This window comes from Trachurus japonicus, chromosome 16, assembly GCF_045865225.1.
Source record: "Trachurus japonicus isolate A0001 chromosome 16, Traja_1.0".
Classification (NCBI taxonomy): domain Eukaryota; kingdom Metazoa; phylum Chordata; class Actinopteri; order Carangiformes; family Carangidae; genus Trachurus; species Trachurus japonicus.
Genome location: NC_140922.1, coordinates 11,917,592 through 11,942,823, shown reverse-complemented (window position 1 = coordinate 11,942,823; position 25,232 = coordinate 11,917,592). Strand labels below are relative to the sequence as shown.

At 45.2% G+C, this 25,232-nt stretch overlaps 1 protein-coding gene across 1 annotated transcript in view; it reads right to left on the bottom strand.

The window, feature by feature from the left end:
• grin2db (glutamate receptor, ionotropic, N-methyl D-aspartate 2D, b) overlaps positions 1-24,516 on the bottom strand; it is a 45,370-nt gene extending 20,854 nt beyond the window's left edge. The window contains exons 1-6 of the mRNA XM_085801468.1: positions 24,351-24,516; positions 7,301-7,641; positions 6,770-6,976; positions 5,529-5,795; positions 1,749-2,077; positions 438-552 (exon numbers count right to left, since the gene is read on the bottom strand). Coding sequence (XP_085657594.1) covers positions 438-552; positions 1,749-2,077; positions 5,529-5,795; positions 6,770-6,976; positions 7,301-7,588 — 1,206 coding nt within the window. The 5' untranslated portion in view covers positions 7,589-7,641; positions 24,351-24,516. The remainder of the gene's footprint in view (positions 1-437; positions 553-1,748; positions 2,078-5,528; positions 5,796-6,769; positions 6,977-7,300; positions 7,642-24,350) is intronic.
• Positions 24,517-25,232: the final 716 nt, after the last annotated feature.

Sequence of the window (25,232 nt, the reverse complement as noted above, 5' to 3'; positions counted from 1 at the left end):
CCTTAACCAGGAACCAGCAGAGAGACAGCAGATACTGAACAAGCACAGTAGGAGATGCACAAAGCGCGGTCAAATGGTCAGCAGCCAGCATCTCTCCTCTGCCTCAGGCACCGATAGCCATAGTGAACTTTACATGATCACAAACCCACGTGACCCGCATATCCTCGCTGTCAGATTTAAATATCCTTATTTCAGATGCCAATGCGGCACGGATATGCTTCTCCAGCTCGCGTGGAGAGATTAAGGCTCAAGAAAAATGTGCTCGAATCAGCACAAAACCAATGCCTCAGGTTCAATTGCTCGAAGCTTTTGTCCTTGCACTTGTTCACAGAGGGTAAAATTACAACGGACAATTTATGGAAACAACAAAATAATCAAGTGGATCATGAAACCTGGAGCACAAGGTTGGACATTAAGAACTCGTGACATGTCCTTACATCTTCCCATCCACGTCCAGGTGTCCAGGAAATTACATCCAGGAAAGGGTTTGCCAGGTAACCGTCACTATTGAAGGAATAGTCTCGACCACCAAGTGTGATGTTGCTGAAATACCTGCGTGTGGATGGACAGAGACAAAAGGAGAGGGTAGAAAATAAGGAAATGACAGAGAATGCACGATATAAGTGAATAACCTAATTGTGTTCTTCAAATGAGGAGAAAATAGATCATAAAGCTGGTTTTGATGAAACAGAACGCGTGTCCTCTTCTCTCCGCTCTTGAAACTAAATCTATGGTGACAGTCAGGGCTTGTCTGTTTATCATATCTACAGACAAATGATCAGACGTGCAGAAGTGTCAGGGTCTTTGAAGTCAAACAACTGCTGCTCTCTGAATCAGCTGCGAGCTCTAAAGTTTGTCTGATAATCACACAGGACAGACCTTCTAATTGTCTCCTCGTGTCATATTTCAGGCTTCAAAACGCAAAATCTGAAAGGTTTTTCTTTTTTTCCCACATGACAGAAAGCTTCAGATGGATCAACAGCTTGCAGTTACAGACAGTGAACAGCAGGTAGCAGTGCAAAAAAATGGAAATGAGAACATCGTCCTCCTCTGTTCTTGGACATGCTGTAGTTTATAAACAGAGACAGAAGAATACATTAATCATTTCCATTTAGTGGCCACATTGTTTGTGCTCTGCTTCATTTACCAAAATGTCTGCAAACAAAGTAATTAATTGCATATTTGGCTCATTTTCACACTGACCAAACTTCCAGGAGCCTCTCTATACAATATCATGTGTGTGGTGTTTACGTAGAGCAGAATGACTGACACTAAAAATGAACCAAGATGAGAAGTAGAACCACTTCGGCTACCTGTTAGATTGTGCTGCTGTCTGTTTGCACAGCCTACGAGGAATATATTAAAGCATGCTCATTAATATACATGAGACATGGTCCGCTTGCTACAGATGCTGGGGTAATTTCACCAACTCACAACTACACGCACCAACAACATCTATTTTGCATGGATGATAGCCAGCTCCAAATTCAGATATCCCCTCTGTGCCTGCTCTCTGACACTGAATCTACCAACTCCACCCATACACCTTCCAGCTCATTTTGGCGCCGAACCAGCTCGTTTCATAGAATACACCTTATCCTGCCTCCGCTCCTTTTTCTTCCCTTTTCGCATATTTTGTCTGAAGCCTGCCAAATTCCTCGCACTTACCCCCCAAACCTCATATTTCTCTTCCTTCCTCACATTCTCCCTTCAAAGTTTTTTTCTCTTTACTCTTATCTCCGTCTCACCTCATCCTGCCCCGCAGCCTTTGCGTCTGATTAGCATCCGTCACGCAGTTGGTGACAAAGTTGGGCCCACCCGTGGTTCCATAGTCTTTGCGCATCGCCACTGCCCCGTGAGTCAGCACAGACACACCCCGAGCAATCCTCCGGCGAGGTTCGTCCCTCCAGCCCTGGGGCCGCACGGCAAACAGAGCCCGGGGCAGGTTCTCCATGCCCAAACCTGAGAGCGCTGGCCCCACAGCAAACCACATGTGCGAGGCTCCGGCCTGACCGGCAGCCCAGGCGGCTCGGAAGACCAGCTCAGCCTCCTCCTGGGAGCAGTACAGCAAGCGTACCTGCAGGACAGCAGGAAGGCAGGGAGGGAACAGGGACGAGGGGAGACACACACACACATACACGCTAGTGAGATAAGGAGGGGACAGGGGAGACATGGAGAGAGACAGAGGGTGGGGGAAGTAAAGGGGGGAAAGATAGAGCTGAGGAAGAGGTGCACCTGAGCGGGAGGAGGGGAGGGGGGTGGGGGTGGGGGGGCGATAGAAAAGGCCATATCAAGAAAAGAAAAAAAAAACAAGAATGCTGGGAGAGGTAAGAGGAGAGATACAGCAGCTGTAAGCTGATGTGATAAGGTGCATGGGAGTCAGGCGTATGATTCAGAGAGAAGCAGACACACCAAAAAGAGGCAGAGACTGCACGGCTGTATGTGATGTGATATGTGCTAACCAGGAGGTGCAGGAGGCAACAGGGGTCAGTGGTTAATGAGCTCGGGCCTGATGAAACAGTTACAGCTATGAATAATGAAAACAGGAGTAAAACAAGAAAGAGGGGAGGAAACAACTGTAAGCAGCAGAGCAGAGAAATAGAGAAGGAGAGGCAGGGAAGCATGGGAGGGAGGGAAGGAGGGAGGGGCCGGTTAAAGACCAAACACACCTGAGGGAAAACAAAGGGGAAGAGGTTAAACTCTGACATATGTTATTAAAAGCAGGGTGGAGAAAAGACCTGGAGACAACAGGAGATGGGGGGGGGGGGGGGCAGAACGAGCGGATGGAGGGAAGTAATCAGAGATGGGAAAACAGAATAGTCACTCCTCAGAGAATGGAAAGGAGGAGGAGGGGGGATAGAAAAAGAAAAGCAAAGGGTGACACATTTTGGTGAAATCAGGGCCTGGAGAGATATAGAGATATTTGTGAAAGAAGGGTGGAGTGAGGCTGGGGAGAAACAGAGAGAGAAAGCATCAAATAGAGAGGAAGGCAACATAGAAAGACAGAGGAGTGACAGTGGATGACTTCTCCCTACTGCAAATGCTGAGGTAAGGATGGGTGAGGAGGGGGGGGGAGCTAGAAATTGACCAAAGAGGGTTTAAAGGGGCTAAAGGGGAAATGGAGAGAGAAAGAAGAGATCGACAAGAGGAAGATGGAGCTGAGCTGAGCAGGGTGAAAAGACAGAAACAAGCCGGGGTGAGGTTAAATGCTGACAAATACCCAAGAAGTAAGAAAGAGTGTGTAAAATCAAAGAATGCATCGGGAGTGAGGAAACGAAACAAAGGGGAATCGAAGGACGAAAAAGAGGATGCCGGCTCTTTCATGAAAGAAGAGGTGGGGCTGGGGGGACAGACTGAAAGCACATTTTGAGAATTGCGCCTTCATTGAATTTTGAACTGTAATGGCTTGGCAAAACAATCCTGCCTGTATGCCAATAAACCTCCAGTGAATTAGGCAGGGAATGAGAGTGACAGGGGGAGGAGGAAGGAAGGAGGGAGGGAGAAAGAGAGAGGGCCACAGACAGTGAGGGAGACTGAATCAAGGAGGGAAGGAGAGAATCAGAGTTATAAACAGACACACAATATCTAAAGACGGGAAATGGACAGAGAGAGAGAGAGAGAAAGAGAAACACACAACAGAGAGGAAAAGAGAGAGAGATAGCAGAAGAAATACTGACACGGCAGAAGCTGAAAGAGGAATGGAACAAAAGATAGACAGTGAGAGATTTGAGTAGAAATTGACCCAGACGCCGGCATCAGGCCATCTAGAGCGTAGGAGAAATAACCATGTGGCAGAAAGAGAGAGAGAGCATGTAATGCAAACACACACAGCATCACTAAACAATCACAAGCATTTATTAGTCCTGCAGTAGAAAAAAAGCTAAAGGACGAAGAGGGGGTGTTGTTGTGAAAAGCAAGAGGGTTAAAAAGCAAGCACTGCGTATAGGCAACCCGCTGCAGGCACTATGTTATATTAACAGTGACACTAGCAGAGTGGAGTCTAAGGAATCCAATACACATGTACACACTTCCAGACACACACACACACACACGTCCACACACACACAGAGCTGCAGTGGCCATGCTGGGACATTAGCGATGACATTGAGACCCAGACTAAACTGAGCCAGTGGAGGGCAGAGTCTGTGGCCGGGAAGACAAGCAGCAAGAGGGATGGACAAATGGACTAAAGGAATGAAAGATAGCCACACAGAGATGGAGGTGAAGAGCAAAGCAGCAGAGGAGAGTGAGCTTGTCTCCAGGCAAAGAAATGCAGGAGGAGAGGGGGGGAGGAATAGGAGGAGGAGGAGGAGGAGGGGAGTGGACCAAGCGTGGAGATGAGTGAAAAATTGAACAGGAGGATCATGGGGTTAAAAAAGTGGTTTATGGGGGGATGACAGGGTAAAAAAAAAAAAAAGGAAAAAAGAAGATAAAAGAATGAGAGGGAAGGGAAACAGCATGTTGGTAGTGAAAAGCCAGAGCAAGAGGAGGGGAAGTTAGAGAAAAGTAAGGGAGGGACAAGCAAGGAGAGGGGTAGGAGAGGGAGAGGGAGCAGGCATACAGTATGAAGGAATAAAACACAGCAGAGGTACAAACCAAAACCACAAGTCAATCTGGTCAAGGTAAATGAATCAATGGGGAATCGTGTGTAAAAGCGCAAGGATCCATTCTTTCCTCTCTAGACTCTAGATGTGCTGTAGACGATGTATATTCAAAGAGAGTTAAACGATAGAGAGAGAGAGAAAGAGAGAGTAACTAAATGGAAGTAAAGCAAAGACTGAGTGATCAGATAATGGGAATAAGTCATGTCTGTGTTCAAATGGAAACATGAGGCTGTTTATTCTCCCGAGGTGCAAACCTTGTTCATCTCCTGGCCGCGGCCCGTCAGCGCGTCACACATTACAAACTCTTGCTGGGGTGCCAAACATTTCTCAGACCCACAGAACATGTTGTTAAAATCTAGCGTAGTTCCCAAAGTTAGGATATCAAATACGTCAGACTGGCTTTGGGGGGGGGGGATTGAGTAAAATATTCATAAAATAACACGCAAAACATCAAGAATGTTAAATAGTGAATGGATCCCCTCGGTGTAAACATCATGTAAAGTGTCCACAGTGAAGAGCTGGAACAAGCTGGCAGAGAATACATAATGTATGTAATATTGTCAGGCAGTGTGGATTAGGATGTTTTCTCTAACCTGAAAACTACTTAAGGGGAAAACGCTGTCTTAAGTGGTTCGACTTCGTAGCTCCTCATACAAAGCCACATGACAAACCAGCCAGCGGATCAGATTGACTCGTGGTTTCTTGTACCGCTGAACTCTTTATGCCTTGGCAGATGGGAGGGGAAGAGAAGAACAGAGGGATAGAGGAGAGAGGGGGGAGAGAGATGCGGAGGGGGTGAGGGAGAGACGAAGAAGGAAGGAAAAAGCTGGGAAGCCACCTGTGAGAAAGGGGGCCCCCAATGATACTCGCAGCACTTCCTCCCCTTTCCTCCCCCCTTTCCCCCCTCCCTCCCCCCTGTCTCACCTGCGCCTCGTTCTCCTTGAGCAGCCTGCGCGTGCGTGCCCCCCCGGGGTCATCGGTCACGTTCAGGATCACCACGCTCTTCTTCTCCCAGCCGATGAACGAGCCGTCCGTCAGGCCCTCCACCACCGACAGGAAGTCCTGGTAGCCGTGGTGACGCGTCGACACCACGGAGAAGGCGGTCCAGTCGTACTCCTCCAGCACCTCGAAGATGACCTCCAGCTGGAGGGCGGTGGAGGAGCTGAACTGGAGAAAGATGGAACCTGATTCCTGATTCGGGAGGAAGAGAGCAGCAGATTTGGTTAAAAACCTGAACTGTGAAATTCATCCTCTGCAGTTGTGCTGAGTCTAAACCGCAGCGACAACACAGTGTGTGAGTAACAGACAGCACTTTCTCTACACAAAAAAAAAAAAAAAACTACAACTCTCTGGACTACTCGGTCTTTATGCATAACATGGAGGCATCACGGGGCTTGAAGTTTTTATGGAGCAGCTGCAGGGCTAAAGCAGCTTGGATTGTTGCACAAATTCTCCTATGATGTCCAAAAGGGAGTGTTTCTCAAAAGTCTGTTCAGAGGATGGGAGGGGATGAGGACTAGGCGAGGGTACATCTTCAAAGGAAGTTCATCAAAGTGCTACAATTTAATTCCTCAAGAGTAAATGGTTAAAACAGTTATTTGTAAGCACAAATGTAATGCTTTTGTCTCTTGTTTCCCTATTTGCTGGTAAAAAGCATGTGGAGCTTCTTTTCTCTGATGCATAAATACTCGTACACAAATGTACAGTGCATGCACACACACACACACACACACACACCCTTACTCACTCATACACACACACACCCATGTCTGCTCATCATTGCCTTCCTCCCAGGAACATCAGAGGCAGAGCAACGGCCCCAGTTGGTGCCATTTACAGATCAAACATTGCAGAGTTTCTGCAGATCAGTGACCCTGACCTTCAACTTCCCCTCCGTCCCACCGGCACTTCCCCAAACCTTTTCTTCACAGAGAGGACATGCGACTTTGTGGCAATTGTAAAGTGTTGTGGCTATATAAGCAGCTCACCTTTTATACTCCATTCACAGTGCTGCTGTCAATGCATAACGCTTCAATATACAGCACACAACAGATTCAAACAATCCCACTCCCCAGTCCTCACATACAGTACATACACACTCACACATGAGATACAAACACCTCCTCTGCACTCCCCCACCCCCACCCCGACCTCCCTCCTCCTACCTGTGGCATCCTCCCCAGCCCCGCTCCCCCTCCTACAGCCACTATGGGCAGTCCTGTTTGCGCAGAGACAAACTCCAGCATTGGGGCCAAAGGACCCCAGGCTGTGCGAGGGGGCCTCTCCTCTTCGTAAACCAGACCCTGCAGGGGCCGCGCCGCCAGCAGCTCACACAGCTGGGACAGGACCGTCTTAGGACTACTGTCATTCACCTGGGACATGATGGTAGAGAAAAACAAATAGAGATGGATAAAACAGACGGATGAATAGAGTGGACCGACTAGGGCAGCATGTTCTGACCTGGTGTTACTCATATGGAGGATGTCTGTAGTATGCATGACATGTCTGGCAAGCACTACAAGCTGTGGCTGGCCGAGCCAGACTCCCACTCATTCAACAGAGCCCACACAACGGCAGCAGCGTGCTGCCCATTCAGCTCCAATAATGAGAGTGAGTATGAATAATGGAGGGTCATTGTTATTCCCTGCCTTCAAGTAAGGCTGAATGAGCAGTAGGTAGAGGAGACAGTGTCCAACCTGTAGCCAGATGACGTTAGCAGAGCCCCACTGGGTGACCACGCTCTCCCCCAGGGAGCCGTATACCCGGCCAAAGCCGGGGTAGAGCACCCTTCCCCCTGGCCCCGCCACCGCCGCCTCAGCCTGCACCGTAGCACCGGCGTGGATCACGGCGATGTTGAAGTTCATCATGGCCCCCGCATCACGCTCCCGCGGGCTGGGCCGGAGCAGGAGGTGGGGGGAGGCGTCCACCAGACCTGCCCACTCTGCCAGGACCAATAGGAGAGAGAGAGTAGGTATGGCGACCATGGCAACCTGCCGAGGGGGGGGAGGCAGATATGTATCGCACTAAGAGAGGGTGCCTGAAAGAAAGAGAGACAGCAAGAAGAAGAAGAAGAAGAAGGTGAAGAAGAAGCAAGAGAAGAAGAGATTAAGTTAGACTCTGGTGTGTGTGTGTGTGTGTGTGTGTGTGTGTGTGTGTGTGTGTGTGTGTGTGTGTGTTCTTCCTATAGTGTCCAGTACAGAGTGCATTAAATCAAGAGAGAAAAAAGGAGGGCAGAGAAAGGAAGGTTCAAAAAAAGACAAAAAAAAAGAGGAAGAGAGAACGAGAAGGAGCAAGAGCCAAAGACAGAAACTGATCAGAGATTGCGCACAGGCAAGACAGAGTAATGAATTCTGAATCCAGCCATAGGGTAATAAAAGTTAGCTTTGGCCGGAGGAAATACTGGACAAGGAATACGGGGTGCAGAGTGGGGGGAAAACAATACAGGGGAAAAGGAAAGAAAGCAAGACAGAGAGAAGATGAAATGGGTGCTATTTAGGCTGCAGGCTGAGAAGGAACAATATGAGGAAAAATAGAAACTGGCCGTTGGAGGGAAGGAGGGCGAGAGGGAGAGAGAGTTAATAGCAGACAGAGACAAAGATGGGGGCGTAGGTGGTTATTGTGCTGCATGAATGATAACAACAATTAAGATCATTGTAAACACACTCGCCCTCACACAGCAGCATCCACACACACACACACACACACGAACTGGAGAAATGCATGGATACACTATGCCCATAGAGCAGCTTTAATGATTAAGAGATAGGGGGGTTAATGCAGTACCAACATACACACACACTCATACAAACAAGCATACAGAAAGATAATGACTACCTGGGAGATAGCAGGGTTAATATGTTAGCTACAGAAACACACACACACACACACAAATACAGCACATCATTTTCAATTTACTTCTGGTGCCAACTGCTCCCCTCCTCTTTCTCCATTTCCCTCTCACTTTCTCCCCGCTCCCTCACTCTCTCTCGTCTTTTCATATTCCCCCATCTCTTCTCCCTATTTTCATGGCTCCAGGTACCAAACACAATTGCATTGATTAACAGGGGCCTGCTGACATAATATTCCCTCTAAAGTCACTCTCCCCTCTGTTTCCCCCCCTTTTCCTCTCCTCTGTGTTTTTCGCTCCGTCTTCATCCGACTCTCCTCTCTTTGTCACAGTCTGCTGATTCCTTGACCCTGATCAGTCTTTTGGGTAGAAAAGAAAGCAGCAAAGAAAAGAAAAGAAGAGGCGGGGTAGTGGCGAGGAACAAGTGACTGAGGGAATGAAAAAACAGAGGGAGCTGTGGACTGATTAGAAAAGAGAGGCGCTGTAAATAAAGAGCATAGTGCTTAAGATGGACTGACCGATCGGGAAGAGATGTCGGACACGAGGGGAAACGGAGAGGACGAAGTGGTGGAGGGATGGCGGGATGGTGGCATAAAATATGTGAGAGGAGTAGCAGGAAAAGAAATATTGATTACTGGGATGTGTATACGTGTTTGGCCTAAACAAATACACAGCCAAACCTCCTGCTTTGAATGACAAGGCTGTGGGGATGTGTTTCCGTGTATGTGTGTGAAGCAGGCCACAGAGAAAAGAGGGGGAGAGGGAGAGAGAGAGAGAGAGAGAGACAGAGAAAGAGAGAGAGAGAGAGAGCGGTGGAATGAGATGGAATGAGAGGGCAAATGAGGGAGGCGGCCAGATGCGGGGTAAGAAAAAGAGATGGAGGTATGGAGAGATAGGGAGAGACAGACCTGTTAGTAGGAGAGAGGGAAAAGGAGAATGTAATAATGAAGGGGAGAGAGAGAGGAGGGGTGGGACAGAGCTTTGTTGTTGTTTTTGTTTTTTGTTTTTTTTCTTGAAGGCGAGGAAGATGTGGCAGAAAAGAAGGAGAAGGACGGACACACAGAGATGGTATGGAGAGAAAATGAGAGCCAGAGACGGAGCTGCAGGAATACAGTCAGTACATCATATCATTTGGTGGAGATGTATTCTACGGTTGCTGAGCTCAGAGCCATTAACTGTTGGGCCTGTCACCGTATTTCACTCTGGTGAGGTGTTTACGTTGTACTGCTCCACCAGCGTGTGCCCATTCCACCACAGCGAGCCTTGTAGGAAAGTGTGAACACAGTGTATTACTACAGTATATAGCCCCCCCCCCCCCCCCACACATTCCTGCAGTGTGCTCAGCCTGTTATCGAACGTGCGACTGCAACATCTCACTGAGCCGTGCAACAATAATGCCAAGTACAAGCAAATTATAATCAACTCCCTATTTAAATATATCTTACTATATAGTTCATTATGTGTTCCGTTCTGTGAAATTCTGCAAACTGAATCATAAAGAGCGTGCAGTGAGGGGGCTTAAAGTGAACACATGCTCACACACTCACACACACAGAGAAGAGGGAGGAGAGTGGGAGAAAGAGACTGAGATTACTGTTTCATTTGATTTGCTACCCTAAATGAATCTTTTGTTAAAATGCAAATCTTCACATTTTAGTATATTTCTTCCCCTCCTAGCTTTAAAAAAAAAAAACCCAAAAAAACAATCCTCTCCAGTCTTTGGAGCATCCTCTAATTCAATAGAGTATATATACTCTGCGTGTTTGGCAAGCCTACAACCCCAGGAACATTTAGACCGAGATCAATTAGTCAAAAAGTGTATGGATTTCTGTTTTCCCCTGAACTGGATATGAGGTAAAGAATCAGTTAGATGCAGTCAGTTCTTAAAGCTGTGCATCTTATTTGGTTCTCTGCCAGAATTGCATCACACAATATGCAATTATTTGGAAAATAATGTCAATTCTGATTGTTTATGACATACCAGGATTGTGTTTGGCTAAGAATTGTGTATCATCACAACTAAGATAATGTATTCTTTTCTTCTTTCTTGAAAGAAAAGAGAAAAAAAACTTGAAAACCGAATGTAAAAACCTTTCCAAGCTTTTAAAAGTACTTTCTTTGATGATTTTTAAGGCTTTCAAACTTTGATTTCATCATGGTGCATTCACCTCCAATCAAAATTAGCTGTCTAAATCATTATAATGCACCAAAGTATTTGTATTGTTGCCTTGCTGATCTTTCATTTTGTCAATCACTGTCATAAGCAGCTTACTGTATCGGCAGTATAATTATTTTTTCCGCTGAGCCTGTTTAGTTTGTCTTTTTAAACAAAAAAAGTGGCATTTATGGCACCACAGAAGCCAGCGTACATGCCAGCCACTGTTAGAAGCAAACTAAAAACACCTCCAGGAATATTTACCGAGTACTTAAGAGCAGCCTAAGAGAATATTCTCAGGCTGACAGAGACAGCTAATCAAGAAGATGAGAGAAAAAAGCCAGCCTCCTCTTTCTCTCCCAAAATTGCCATCCAGTGCTTTCCAATCAAAACACATCTCATCATATCTACGCTCAAACATTTGATTTGCTCTGCTCTATGTGCTCACAGTGATTCCAAATGATTACCTATAGGAGTTAAGTAAAACAACTTAAACTATTTTGAAAAGTATAAAAATAGATTTGCAGTTTTTTGAGTGGCTGCAGACAAATCAACTAAAGGTATCCTCCACTATAGAGGGAAATAGTGAAACCTATATTGTTCCTGCAAATACAAATGATACAAAAAAGAAAAAAAGACAAAAAACTTTTATAGCCTCTAAACACAACATGAAAATTTTATTCGGTGTTTTAGACTATCAGATCCTCTCCTACCCCTTAACTGCACATGCTACAGCTGCAGCAAGCGCCGGCGGTGATTCTGGAAGACTGAATCACGGGAGAGGAGGGAAGTGAACCGCTCGGGTAAAAAAGTCAGTTTCTGGCAAACACGCCTCTCTGAGCCCCTTCTCCCACTGAACTCCAATGGAGGCAGCGTGCCAGACCCTGTGCTGCATCGGATCTGCTGGTGGGGAAATGTGAATGGGGAAGGAGCCCGTGGAGTCTGGAGAGTGGAGTTGTGGAAGTGCAGTGTTCAGCTTTGTGTTTCGTCCACATCGGGCCTCTTCTGCTTCATCCCATGCTGTCATGCAGGGTAATGGATCTGCTCCCTGCTGCCTGTGGCACGGGCTGCACTGAATCAGCCCAGGGCAGGCAGGTTTCCACAGCCAATACAAAACATCTGAAATATACTATTCAGGCTAATATTTATATAGTCTACTGTACACCATTAGAAGAAATTGCAGCAGCTACATGAGTCAGTGCCTGGAATATGAAACTGTTTACGGAAAATGAAGACTACACTTCACCCCCCCCCCCCCCCAAAAAAACCATTCATCCACATCTAAGACGGAGGTGTACTTGAGAAAACTGTAGCATCCACGGCCATAGATTTGGGTATGGTCAGTGTTAATAACAAAACTTTAACCTATCTCAAACAATCTTATCATTTTCACTCCCCCTCTCCTCCTCGATCTATATTGCAGCTATGAGTTGCCAGGTTTGTATGTTATCCACCAAATGTTGGTTATTATGATGCAGAGTGAGAGACTATGAAATGGGGACAGTCTCTTACTACTTTCTCTGGCTAAATTTGCATTGTTGGCCAGCAGCAGCCTGGCAGAAGCAGCAGACTTGGTGTTGAGTAGGTGGTGAATCTAGAACTGCAAGTTTCCTATTCATAATTTAAAGGTATCCACACAGTAACAAACCAGGTGATATCATATTTATATTTAAGGAGGTAGAAGGAGAAGGGTTGATTTATGAATTTTCTCTGACACTACACATGGTTTCTTGCCGGGAGCAGGTGGTGGTTGACAGGACCAGAGGTTGTGGTACGCCCTGTGGGCAGTGCTATGACTTCGGGGCAGACTGGACTCTAGAGTGGGTCACTATCTGAAAGTGACAAGACTCACTGAGCTAACTTTAGTGGAAGAAAAGATGTGATAAAGACCAGAGTTAACACTGGCGTTGATTTTCACTGCTAGAGACAGCTCTTGGAGAGTAAAGGAATGAAGTTTGATGCTGAACTCCAAAGTGCCTTCACTGTGAAGTAAGACATCAGGTCCATTTTAAAGGGCACTAAACAGATCATCTCAGCTAATAAGAATAATCTGTAATCCATCCAAACAAGTATGTTTTTAAAAATTTACTAATCACAGTAAAATATCAACTGTTTAATTCCTCCCTCACCTCTTCCATGAGTAGATAAAGAGCACAGCTGTCATACTGTATGGGGCCATTATGACATGGGCTTATTCATGAGGGAAATTAGCCACAGCTCTAACTTTTATTTGTTAATGTCTGGCATCATTTGATTCTGAAAATCCTGTCAGCAGCAGCCTGAGCAACACAGACACATGAGACAGGTGAGCTGGTGATTCTCAGGACAGGAGGCTTTGATGTTCATAAGCTGAATGAAAAAGGCATAGAAGTGTAAAAATATAGAAGAATATACATATCATTTAAAGACTGGTTCGAGCATGGCTTGGTATCTGCATCATAACACACTTCACATACTGTACTGTACTGTATGCTGGGATTTGAAACTGGCCCATAGCAGATAGTTGATTCAAAATTATTTTCTTAGAAATACATCATGTCAACAACATCTTATTTAAATGTAAAATATTTGTTTAAATTCAAATAAACTTCCTCCAGAGTCAGGTGCTGTGTGTTTGTGTGTTTGTGTGTGCATATAAATGAGAATAAAGAGACAGAGAACAAGTGTGCATATTATTTTAGGCATCTGACAAAAAAAGGAAAGATAAAACCAAACCTCCACTGTTGGTAGCTTCTATAATTTTCTTGGGTCCATAGCTGTACTATAGTAAAAGATAAGATAAAGTGCCAGCACAGTGTGCGAATGTGTGAGCATATCAGTGTGTGTGTGTGTGTGTCGTGCGGGGTAATATGGCAGTGTGGGGGAGCGGAGGAATGAAGAGAAGAGTGCAGCTGGAGCTCAATGCTTCTCGTGTTAATTGGCCCATACTTCAATCACAGTCACTGGAGTGTGTCCTCTCTGACGGAACAGATCCTCTCCCTCTCCTTCTCCCTTCCCCAATCTCTCTCTCCCTCTCTCCCTCCCTCTGTCCTGCTGCACTTGTTCACCCACTCATCCACTCGCTCCCCAACACCCTCACTTTGACGCACACACATGGGCATGAGCACGCTGAGCCGACACACTCCCTCACTCAGTCTGTCTTCACCAAGTCACTTCGATTTTCACTTGTTCATTCATTCATTCATTCGCTCGGTCTCTCCATCACCTAACTCTGCAGCATCGCACTTTCACTAACTCTCCCTCTCCTCTCCTCCCACAACTCCTTGCCTGTTTTCCTCCCAGCCCTCCCCCATTCTTTCCTTCCACACATGTCTTTGTCCTGTACTTCTTTCACACTCTACTTCCTCCCCTCCCTCACTTCCTCTCTCTCATTTCTCTCTCCCCCTATCGCTCTCTTTCTCTCTCTTTGATCCCTGTCGAGTAGAAGAGCCACCAGGCAGGCGAACGGCTCTTGTTCCCATTGTGCATAGTGTGCAGAGTGATCGGCAAGTATAGTGCAGCGTGCAGCAGCAGCAGCAGCAGGGCGTACAGTACTGCGTGTGCGTGTTTTTTACTGCATGGCTGTAAACAGCAGTAGTAAAGGCTGCTGCTGCTGCTGCTGCTGCTGCCGCCACCACCACCCTCCCTTTATCCTTGATAGCCACAGCTATCATAATCCATTCAAGTGACAAATGATGGAGTCATCTATCAAACCCTTGTGACATCAAGTCCACACAGCAAAATGTAACACACACTATTTGTGAATCACACGTGCTACAGGCTGATAACCAGATTAAAGCAGCTTGCTCTCATAAATATGACACAATTTTTATGTGGAACAGTTAAATTTAAGGGGCTAGTTGATATGGAATATGGGAAACAAATTGTGATATACAATTCGCAGACTAATGGAAGACAAATGGGGACATAGAAATATCAGAAAGACACATATTTTTTATCCAACAAGAAGATGAAAATTACACTTATACAGTAGTTATACCATTTAGATAGTGTGAAATGAAACTACATCGTATTGCACCTATGAGTCTTTTGTATTCCCCACCAGCTATCGCGAAACAATCTTTTTCCGTATAAACTGTACTTCCAGAGAAGTGAAACCTCCGCTGGCTCTGCATGTCAAATACTCGTTTCCAGCAGGGTAGTCTCCCTTTGTCCTCGCCATATTTTGTAACCTTTTCCAAGAACAAAATGAAACAGTCACCTTGACATCTTACTTTGATGTTTCTTCACAGCACAACGGCATTTTATTCTGACATTTCAAGTCCCTTTAATTTCCATGTGGTCGAACAAAACGCACCTCACTCCAAGGTTCAGGGAATCTTGCCTTTTAATTCAAACGTTTTTTTCTGTTTTTTTCTATGGGTTCGGATTAAACACTTCTGCCAAGAGACAGTGTCAATTAATTGGACTTCACTTCCGTACATTCAGGGGATAAATTTCATTACTTGAATGGGAGGACACTCCTTGTCTCCCTTCCCTCAGTGGATTGATGGAAATGAGATGAAGCTGACCCTGGACCCTGCCTCAGCGTAGCACTAACAATTCTCTGACCTCATTTTTTAACAAAAAGGAAAAATGTCTTAGTCCTACCCTCTTGTGCTTTCTGGCACACCAGACACAAAAAGCAGTGACTGGAAATCACATCCATTACGGATGATTATTACTGAAATATTTGACATTACTACATCTCATCACTCTAACTCGTAACGTTCAACGCAGTGTATAATTACCTAAGTGGAGAATGTGTTTAATTGTGCTTTAATATAACCTCACACATGTCTAGTAATTGCAGTAATGCTCTCAAATGAACTTGTGCAGCCTAAGAGGGAGATCAGCCGAGAAATAAAGGCCTGTCAGTGGCTTCACTTTGTTTTGCAATACAGCCTGGGCATCTTGAATAATTCACTCGTGTGTTTGACTGTGTGTGTCTATGTGTGTGTATGTGTGTTATCTTTCAACCTCCTGTCAGTCATTTAATCCTCAGGACATTGCAAACTCAAACACGCTCACACACTATATCTTGAGATATACAGGATGCACAAACAATATCAATTTGTGTATGAATGATGCACCAAAATATTTCAGGACTGTCTCTATTTTATTTTCTCTCTCCTTTACACACACACATACACAAACACATATACACATCCATCCATTGAGAAAACATCAACTACAAATGGTTTACTACCCTCGTGTGTGTGTTCAGACATAAATATCAGTATGGTCATATTCTTTCATGTGGAAAGGCCAGTGTCTGGGGATCTTGCATCAGGAATTCACATAACAGAGTGTAGGGTATTATTCCAATAAGCCTAACTGGCCTATATTAACTTCACTGGAATGGTTTTGTAAGGAGACTCTATATTTTGTATGGCCACTGCCAATGCTTGTATAATATAAGTGCTTACTTTAAGGCCGGCCAAGCAGCAGGAATATTTCATTTCCCCACCTCAACACCTGACATCTAATACAGAGGGGAGCGAAGGACTGCAGCGTTGCTCCTTGGCCAGTCCCCTCAGCTCCCAGATTGACTATAATACCACATAATTTACTGGATTTAATGTGCATATATATTGTTTTCTGTAGTTGCTCTTTTCCCCACAAATCCTCCGTCAAGATGTCCTTACAACAGACGACCTGGGGGATTATCTTATTATGTTTGTTTTAAATGGAATAATTTTTCACTTCTCAACCTTTTAGCATGCACCCAGAAACTCTGAGGGCTTTTTGTTTGGGGAAAATAACTTCAGTATCGGAGTGCCGTCAATGCAGAGCAATCATCTAAGAATAAACATGCATTCACTCTGGGCATTTACATAATGTACTGTAAGTTCTTGGATGAAATGCTCGGCTGATTGTTGTTTTTATTTTTCTTCTTTATGTATTTATTTATTTATTTTATCAAACAAGCATCGAGATTGAAATCAGGGGAAAAAAATTGATTTTCATCAGACGTGATGGGACAGTAGGAGTAAGTCTGTGGATACTCAGACTTCACTGGAGTCAGGTTAAAGCAGAAGAACAAATGAAGAGTTTTTTAACTATGACATTAAATTGATTATTTTCCCATTCCCTCTTGAACCACTAGTGGCAAAACCACAGTGTTGCTCTATACTCTGCTTGCACCAGCGCTTCCATTAATTCCCTCATTGATTGGCCAGACACTGGGATCACCTAGCCAGATCTAAATCAGTCACTAATTAAAAGAGCAAGATGAAAAGCAGCCGACACTGCAGCCCTTCAGGACCTGTAAGGTGAAATATTCTGTAACAACAACCACCAACTAGGAAGCTGCTCAAGACTCTCAGCAGAAAAAAAAGCACCTAGCACTGCATAGTAATGATTCACAATCTTATTCTGAGGATAAACAGATTAAACTGGTGTGGGAAACCTTCACTGATGACTATCGCGCCTTTGTACAAGGTCACACACAAGCAGGTGCGCACACTTAATCACACCAGCGCATATGCATACAGGCTTCACACATATGGTTGCATGTGTACAGACGGTTTGTCGCCTTTGCACATCCACGCGCAATCATTTCACAAATTCTGAAAATGAGACAGAAATGCTAAGCTAGTCTCTTTCAGCAGCAGGTGCCACATGTTGCTGAAGTCAAGCCGGATTCTGTCTGCTTAAAATCAAACGCTGCATAACAATGTTGGGTGCGGGTTTGAGCTGTGTTCGCAGCACATCTGGCTCTGCCCCTGCTCATAACCAGAGGTGTTAGAAACACTTCTGTCAGCCTATCCTATAAACGCTGGATCAGTTTGGCTCAGGAAATGCTTTCCCGTGCCGACAGAAACCCTACGGGGGAGAGGAATTTGAGGATTGAGACCAGCGAAGGGTTGTTTTTTTTATTTTTTTGTGAAGCCTCGGATGATTCTTAAGAGTAAGAGGTGGTGAAAGGTTAGTGAGGAGAATGTCAGAAACCCACTGTGTTGTCTTCACACAGCCAAATTTAGAAGCCTACTAATCCTGTGATGTTTGTTCCACAGTAACAAATACCAAATATCTGTCTTTGCTTGTTTTTTTTTTTCTTCTTCTTCGAAGACTTGACACATGAAGCTACAGTATCTCACCAGAGGGGTGTTCAGAAGTCTGAGATGGCCACAGCTCTCTATGACGGTTTCACATCACATCGTACAGTACAGAATGTAATTATGAGCAGCCGGGAGGGGGAAGAAATGTTCATGTCATGAGGCATCAGAAATGTCTGACAGCTGCGATTTTCTACTTGGAAAAGAAAAGAACTACATATGAGCCATAAAAACAAGTTGCAAAATGTCTGCAAAGCTGCCATCAATGGCAGTTACATCTAAAAAAAGCCACTAACACAATCAAGGTGATGTATTAAAACAAAGCTACGCAGTTTGTTTGTGGTGTCACTTTTTAATGAACCAATGAATATATGCAGCACAATATATATAGCTACTTTTTATTCATCTGTTGTGATTAAGCATCTTGGAACAAGTCCAAATAACGAGAGGTTTTTTTTATTCTGTTGGCATGAATACAGCAGCAGCAGTGAATCAACACGTTAATGGTGACTCGACATTATCAAGCCTGAAATCCCAGAAAGGGAAAACAACACGCATCAGCATGAAGCATGAAAGCAAATGCACAGATTCGTGCTCAAAAAAACAACAAAAAAATCCAATCTTGACAAGGTGCCACTGCCCATGGACACTTGTGTGACGGGAGCTGTGATCAGCAGACTTAATATTTGGGTTTAGATGACACGGAGCGTTCCAGTGCCAGCGATTGATCTAGCTGCTATTTCCCATCGATACTCAGTGCGAAATGTGTGAATGAATGTCTGTGTTTCCCGAAGCTGCAGCCTTTTGATAGAGAATGAGCTTCAGTTCAACAATCAACCTGATGAGCCCGATCAGGACCAGACCAAGGTTTGGGGTCATTTATCAGCTTATTCAAAAAAAAATTGATTGAAATTGCTGTTACATAATTGAAAAGAGAGCATTCACTCCTAATCACCTTTCAGGAGGCAGACTAAAGAAGACTTTGATGTGAAAATATGTCCAATTTGAATAATGAAACCTCACAACCTAAACTGAGAACAAATTAATCCCACACACCTGAGTCAGACTACCTGCATTGCTACCACCAAATTGAACATTTTGTTCTTTTCACTGCCAAGAACCAGGAGAGGATCTGCAAGACTTGTCTCCAATCACAAGGCCACTTTGAGGAGCTGGAGTTATTTACATGCAGAGATGAAGCACATTAAAACAAGCCAAGCTACATCAAACTATCTTCATCAGAGGCTTTCTTCCATCTCTGCACTGACGCTCCCTCTCCCTGCCTTGTCTTCCCCTCCTTGTTGTACTGTAGATAACACGCTGTGCAAATTCCATTCAGGTGCAAACACACGTATTTGCATTTGTAACAGCTGTATAGTCGGCACCTGTTTACGAAGGAATTTCACATTCAAACTTGAAAGAAAATAGAGCAAAGCTATTTTTATATGAAGTGATAAGGCAATAAAACGGGTTCAACTTTGCACCTGGTACCTGCACCTAGTAAATCCGGCACAGTCACTCCAGTACAAAGCCTGCTAAAAATGCCAGCTCCTGGGCTCTCTGAGAAGAGAATGACAAAGGGTTTTAACAAAGCTGGCCCTACATGTAACACAGGGGAGCCTCACAGATCAGGAGGCATGACACAGCAGCCCAGGGTGACATGGGACATGGGCTGCAGACACAGGCTAACATAGTTTTTATAAATGCCCCCATTTCCTCTTTTTAATAACCACTTATGCTGTCATTTCCTGCCCCATCCATCATTATGAAGGAGCGCACCACACTGCTGCAAAACGCTGCGTGCCGCAAAACATTCCTGCACATCTCTCCATATACTGTTGCATTATTTCTTCACATCGCCCTTTCCTTTTGGTGTGTGTATATGTGTGTATGTGTGTGTGTGTGTGTGTGTGTGTATATGTGTGTGTGTGTGTGTGTGTGTGTGTGTGTGTGTGTGTGTGTGTGTGCGTGTGCGTGTGTGTGTGTACATTGCACAGTACAGTGGATGTAAAGCGTGTGGATCCCATGGGTGAACTCCCAAGGTCCCTTCTCAACCAAAACTGTGGCTTGTGTGTGTGCAAATATGCTATTCATTGTGTATGAATTTTGTGTGTATCAGTGTGTGTGTGTGTGAGTCTGACTGCATACCCATGGGTCTCTGCCTGAATGTGCTTTTTGAGAGTGTGTGGCTGTGTATTGCATGCAGCCATGTGAAGCTGTGTGCCTGCTAGCAGCCTCCAGACTTGTATTCCCAAAACAAGCCGCGGGGCTTTGGCACAGGTTTGTGCATGCGTGTGTATGTGTGTGTACGTGCGTGCACACACCTGTTTGATAGCAACTGTATGCTAGGAGTGCACACTAAATTCTCTCCTCACTGTTGTGTGTGTGTGTGTTTGTAGCTGTCTGTGTGATTTTTGTTTATGAATGTGTCTGTCTCTCTCTGCCAGCCAGTCCATCTGTCTGTCTGTTCCTGTCTCCACCTGTTTGATAACGACTTCCTGTCACTGTGTCTGCAGTATGTTTGACTCTCTTTGCCAGTTGTGGTCCAGAGTTGGGCTGTAACGGCACATTAAAGTTGCCAAGTTGGCACCTTACTGAACAGAAGCCATGAGACGTGACGCCCTGTTGCTTCAGTACTGGAAGACTACATTTTAATTACACTCAAAGCTAAACAGACCAGTTGGTTACCACATAAAAACGGTTTTTCTGTCCCTCTGAGTATCACACAAACCTGAAAAACATGCAACACAGGTTGGCATCATGGACATAGATCATGTAAAGAGTTCCCTGCAACTAGTCGTAATGAAATACAACATGATTTGTTATATTATAGCTCAGCAGCTGTAACAGAGCTCATCAGTAGAGACTATACCTTCACTAATGTTAGCAAGAAAGTGGTTTTGCTCAAATCAGAAAATAATATTAATAGTAACTTTAATTCATGTACTGTAGCCCTTATGACACTCAAGGTTGCTTTACAACAACAACAAAAACAATATAGGCCCCAGGTAAAACAGGGCTGAACAATATGCAAAATCATCATACTGAAGATTACATAAGAAAAAATTTCAGCTATAAGCGTTTTCAGTTGGAATGGTCACTTTTGCTTTTCAATTTTAACTGATGATGTGATATTAGTTGGATCTTGTACCAAACAATCATGTCCCTTTACATACTGAGAATATGACTGTGAGCCAGGGTGTCTCTGTAGCAACACACACAATGCACAACAATGTTGTGACACATTCTGCCTTCTTCCAAAAAAAAAAAAAATTGAAGCCCCTGAGCTATGCAGCCCTAATGTACAATATGACATGTTTAAAGGTAAACAATGTTTCACATTGATCTTAATTGTTTTTTTAAGGATTCAGGAGCGTGTTAGTCTTTTCCATAAATCATACCATCTTGCACAGCTGCAACCAACAATTATCTAATTATCAGCAAATCTCCAAATAATGATTAGGCAAATGAACTGTAGAGATGCTGAACATGTTCATCACAACTAAGGTGATGTTTCAAATGTCTTGTTTTGACATTTAACACCCCAAAGATACTTTTTACAATGATCTAAAGACAAAGACACAAATGATCCTCACATTAAAGAGGCTGGAGTCAGAAAATGTTTAACTAAAAAAAAATACTGAAAAAACAACAGAGTTGCTAATTATTTTCAGGTAATTACCATAGCTCTAATTATGTAACATTACACATGGAGTTTCCTCAGTTAACCCCACATGTCTCCGAATGGTCTGATTCACTTATAGATACGAGCAATGCAACACTATTAGCTTTGTCACTCATGCAATCTTTACGATTAGAGAACTGAACTGTTATGTCCTCAGCCTTAAAGGCAGAGTTTTGAGCTGCATTTTAAGCTGCAGCTGTGTGAACGATCATTTAATGTTTCAGAGACTAGTCAGTTCATGCATTAAATAACCTTAGTGTTTGAATTAGACTTATGTATACATTTGCAGTTGAGGCAGTTTAGGCTGCACATAAATCAAGTAAATTGTGTCCCTTGCTGATTTCAATAGAGGACATTGTTTTATTGAGATTATATTGATTTATTAAATCAGATTTACATATTATGATTTGAATTTATTTACTGCTGTGAGTAATACTTCCAAGAATTTAAGCTAAGGCCAGATTCAGATAGTTGGTCAAAAAAACATGCAAATTCCCATGACACCCCACTCCCACCATATGGATTAAACTCTGGGCATGCCACTGCTTCAGGCCACAGTGAATATGCAACACATTCATCAATACAACCTGTGGTAGAGTCCAGAGAAAAACACTGAGAAAGGGGAGTACTGTAATCGCTCCAAAACACCAGCCTCTGATCTCGTTAAACACTAATTGATGTTCTATGTTAACGAGCTTTACCTTAATTAGTGGTATTAAAAAGAACACTGGGTGCAAGTCGTGGAGAGGGTGGGAGAGGGGTTTGGGTGGGCTGCAGGATTGAGGAAACTATCCACTAATGTTGCATCAAACAAATGATGAAAGGGGAGGCGGGCGGAGGGAAAAGGAAACTGTGCAGAGGAAGTCACAGGTTGCAGGGGTGAGAGAAGAGACGGAAAGGATCGAGGCGAGAAGAAACAGGGGGATTGGCAGAAGAAAAGAGGAGGGGATTGAGCTAAGCTCGGAGGTTTTCTGTTCAAAAGTCAATGAATCAATCGGGTGAAATTGATGAGCAGGGGGGTTGGGGGAAAAAAAGCGAGCACAAAATGTTGACTCCGTTCCTCCCGTCTCTTATCCTGTACCGTTCAACCATGTCCCCCTCTGAAATTCAATTGCAGCAGCCCTTCTCTTACTCTCCCCTTCGTTCTGCTGCCTCTCCAATCTCTCACCCGGTTCTCCCCTCATGCCTTCTCCCCACCTCCTCCTCATCCTCCTCACACCTTCTCTCATCTCTCTCTCTCTCTCTCCCCTCCACACCTTCTGTCTCTCTCATCACCTCTCCTCCTCCCTCTCCTCTTCTGTCTCCCTCCTCTACTCACAGCTGGTACAGTATACACATCTCTCTGGGCAACTGTACGACAAGGAAGGGGGCTCTGCTGACACAGAAGGTGACACTTTACGGGCAGCAGTGCATGCAGCACACTGCTGCAGTACGCCTGTGTGTAAATTTCACAGGGGGCTTGGCAAGGGGGAGAAATGATAAACTGAGCGGAGCATGTCACCTGTGGGTGAAAGAGCTGATTGAAATGGATATCAGCTCGAGAATTCAGCTCAGAGGGGAGAGCGAGCGAGAGGCACCAAAACAGCCCACAGATATGGAAAAACAAACAACACATTAATTCCAATTTCCAGCTGGATAAATGCATTCAGTGGCTTCACGGTGCAGGCCAATAAATTTGATCTCGCACTTGCAATCACTGCAGCAAATCTGTAAAAAGAAGCAACACCGTGCCTTTCCATTTCCTAGGTCAACAGGACCAGCTTCTCCCTCGGTGGTCTCTATGGTCCAAGGCCTCATTTTGTTCAGAGGAAGGAGGAGAAGGAGGAGGGGGAGGAGGAGGTGATGGTGGTGCCTTGTGCTGGTGTCTGTCATTCACTTCTCCTCTATTAAAACTACTGCAAGGCAAAAACAAAAGTTCTCCAAGCAGCCTGAAGGAAGGGGATGGTGGGAAGGGGGTGCAAATTTCCAAATCTACCTACAAAGTGTGATCACTCACACACTCCCTCACTCAGCTGGGGTACAAAACAGCTAAGACCCCTCCACTTGTTCTTCTGCTGCTGTCTCTGAGTGTTTGATGCGAGTCAACCCGTTGGGGGGAGAAGATTCCTCGGTGGCAACAGAGGGATAACTGTGTGCTGCCATACGCCCAAATATTCAGCGTATCGGGATATAAATAGATGAAGAGGGGGGGGGGGGGGAACTGATCGGCAATCTTGCGGGCTTAGCCGTGGCTATATAAGACGAGCGACGCACTCTCTCACACACGCACAGATAAACACACACTCACGCACTGACAGTGACCACGCAGCCTGAGAAAATGAGCATCAACAGATATGATCACCTCAATTAATACATCCGCAGCAGAGTGAGGGGGGAAACTGCAGCCAGCGCCGGTGTTTAAAGACTTAAATGGAACCAAAACTCTGTCTTTATTAATAATGCAAAGAAAATCCCTGGCAGACAAAATCATAGCCTAAAGGTTCAGTCTATATGATTCATTGAACTGCCGGTAATCTGTGCGTGCGTTGCGTGCGTGTGTGAGGGAGAGAGAGGAAGAGAGAGAGAGAGAGAGAGAGAGAGTGTGTGTGTGTGTGTGTCAGTGGAATAGGATCCATCCCGGCTGCTGTGTGAGGAACCTATGCGTTAAGGGGCTAAGATGCTTGTGAGTTTTCAGGCGCAGCAATGACAGAGGGGTCAAAGCCCCGGTGCGCCGGCCGTTTCCACCTCTCCATCCCCGGCCATCCATCTCTCCATCACGAGCGGCCGTTACAGATGCCGACACCCGAGCCCCCTATTCCTGTCTCAATGACGCGTATAGCCCCCTCTCACTGCCCAAGCCGCAATTAATCTAAGCTGTACGGAGTCTGTGTGCGCGTTGAGAGATTGTGTGTGTGTGTGTGTGTGTGTGTGTGTGTGTGTGTGTGTTTTTTTTTTTTTATGTGAGTGTGTGAAGCAGCGACCAACCAAAAAAAAAAATGCCTCTGCACTGCAAAAATATAATTTAAACAAATGTACTTACTGTTTTTCACCAGCCTGTCCCCCCTCTTTTCCTGCGTCCCTCCATCCTTTTTCACATCCTTCCTTTTTGAGGTATCCGTTTTGCGGGTGTCCCCCACCACCACAGCCGCCACCGCTGCCGCCGCCGCCACCTCCACCACCAACACCGCCGCCGCCGCCACCACCACACACGCACACACACACACACACACACACGCACGCACACACGCGCTCTCACACACACACACACACACGCACGCCGGGAAAATATATCTCTAAATATATATATGTTCTACATGTATTCAGTTTCTCCGATCCCTCTCTTTACCTCTCTCCCTCCCTCTCTCCTCTCCTCTCTCACTCTCTCTCTCTCACACTCTCTCTTTCCCTGTTCTTTTGTTAAAATTCAGTATATGCGCCCCGTCACCTAGCAACCGTCAACCTCTCTCTCCCTCTCTCTCTCTCTCTCGCGCGCGCTTCCTCCCCCCTCCCTCCCTCTCTCCATCACTGGCGACACGTGTTGAATGCTAAACTTAGCGGTCCGGAATAAAATTAATAAAGGGATGGACGCGCTATATCTCCCCCTTTCTCTGCCTGTCCCCCCTCACTCTCTCTCTCTTTCACTCTTGTGCGTATCATAATGCAATATAAATATTTACTAGAACCACTCAGCCCTCTCATTGCCCCCCCTCCGTCCCTCCCTTCGTCCCTCCACCTCACTCTCCTCCCTTGCGTCCCTCCGCATTTCTCCTCCCTCGCTCCCTCCCTTCCGTCCATCCATCCATCCACCCATCCATCCATCCATCCATCCATCCATCTCTGGCTCTCCCTCCCCGCATCCCTCCCCACGCCGTCCTGCCTTTTTTCTCCTGCCTCCTATCGCCTCTTTCTGCTTCTCCAAGCA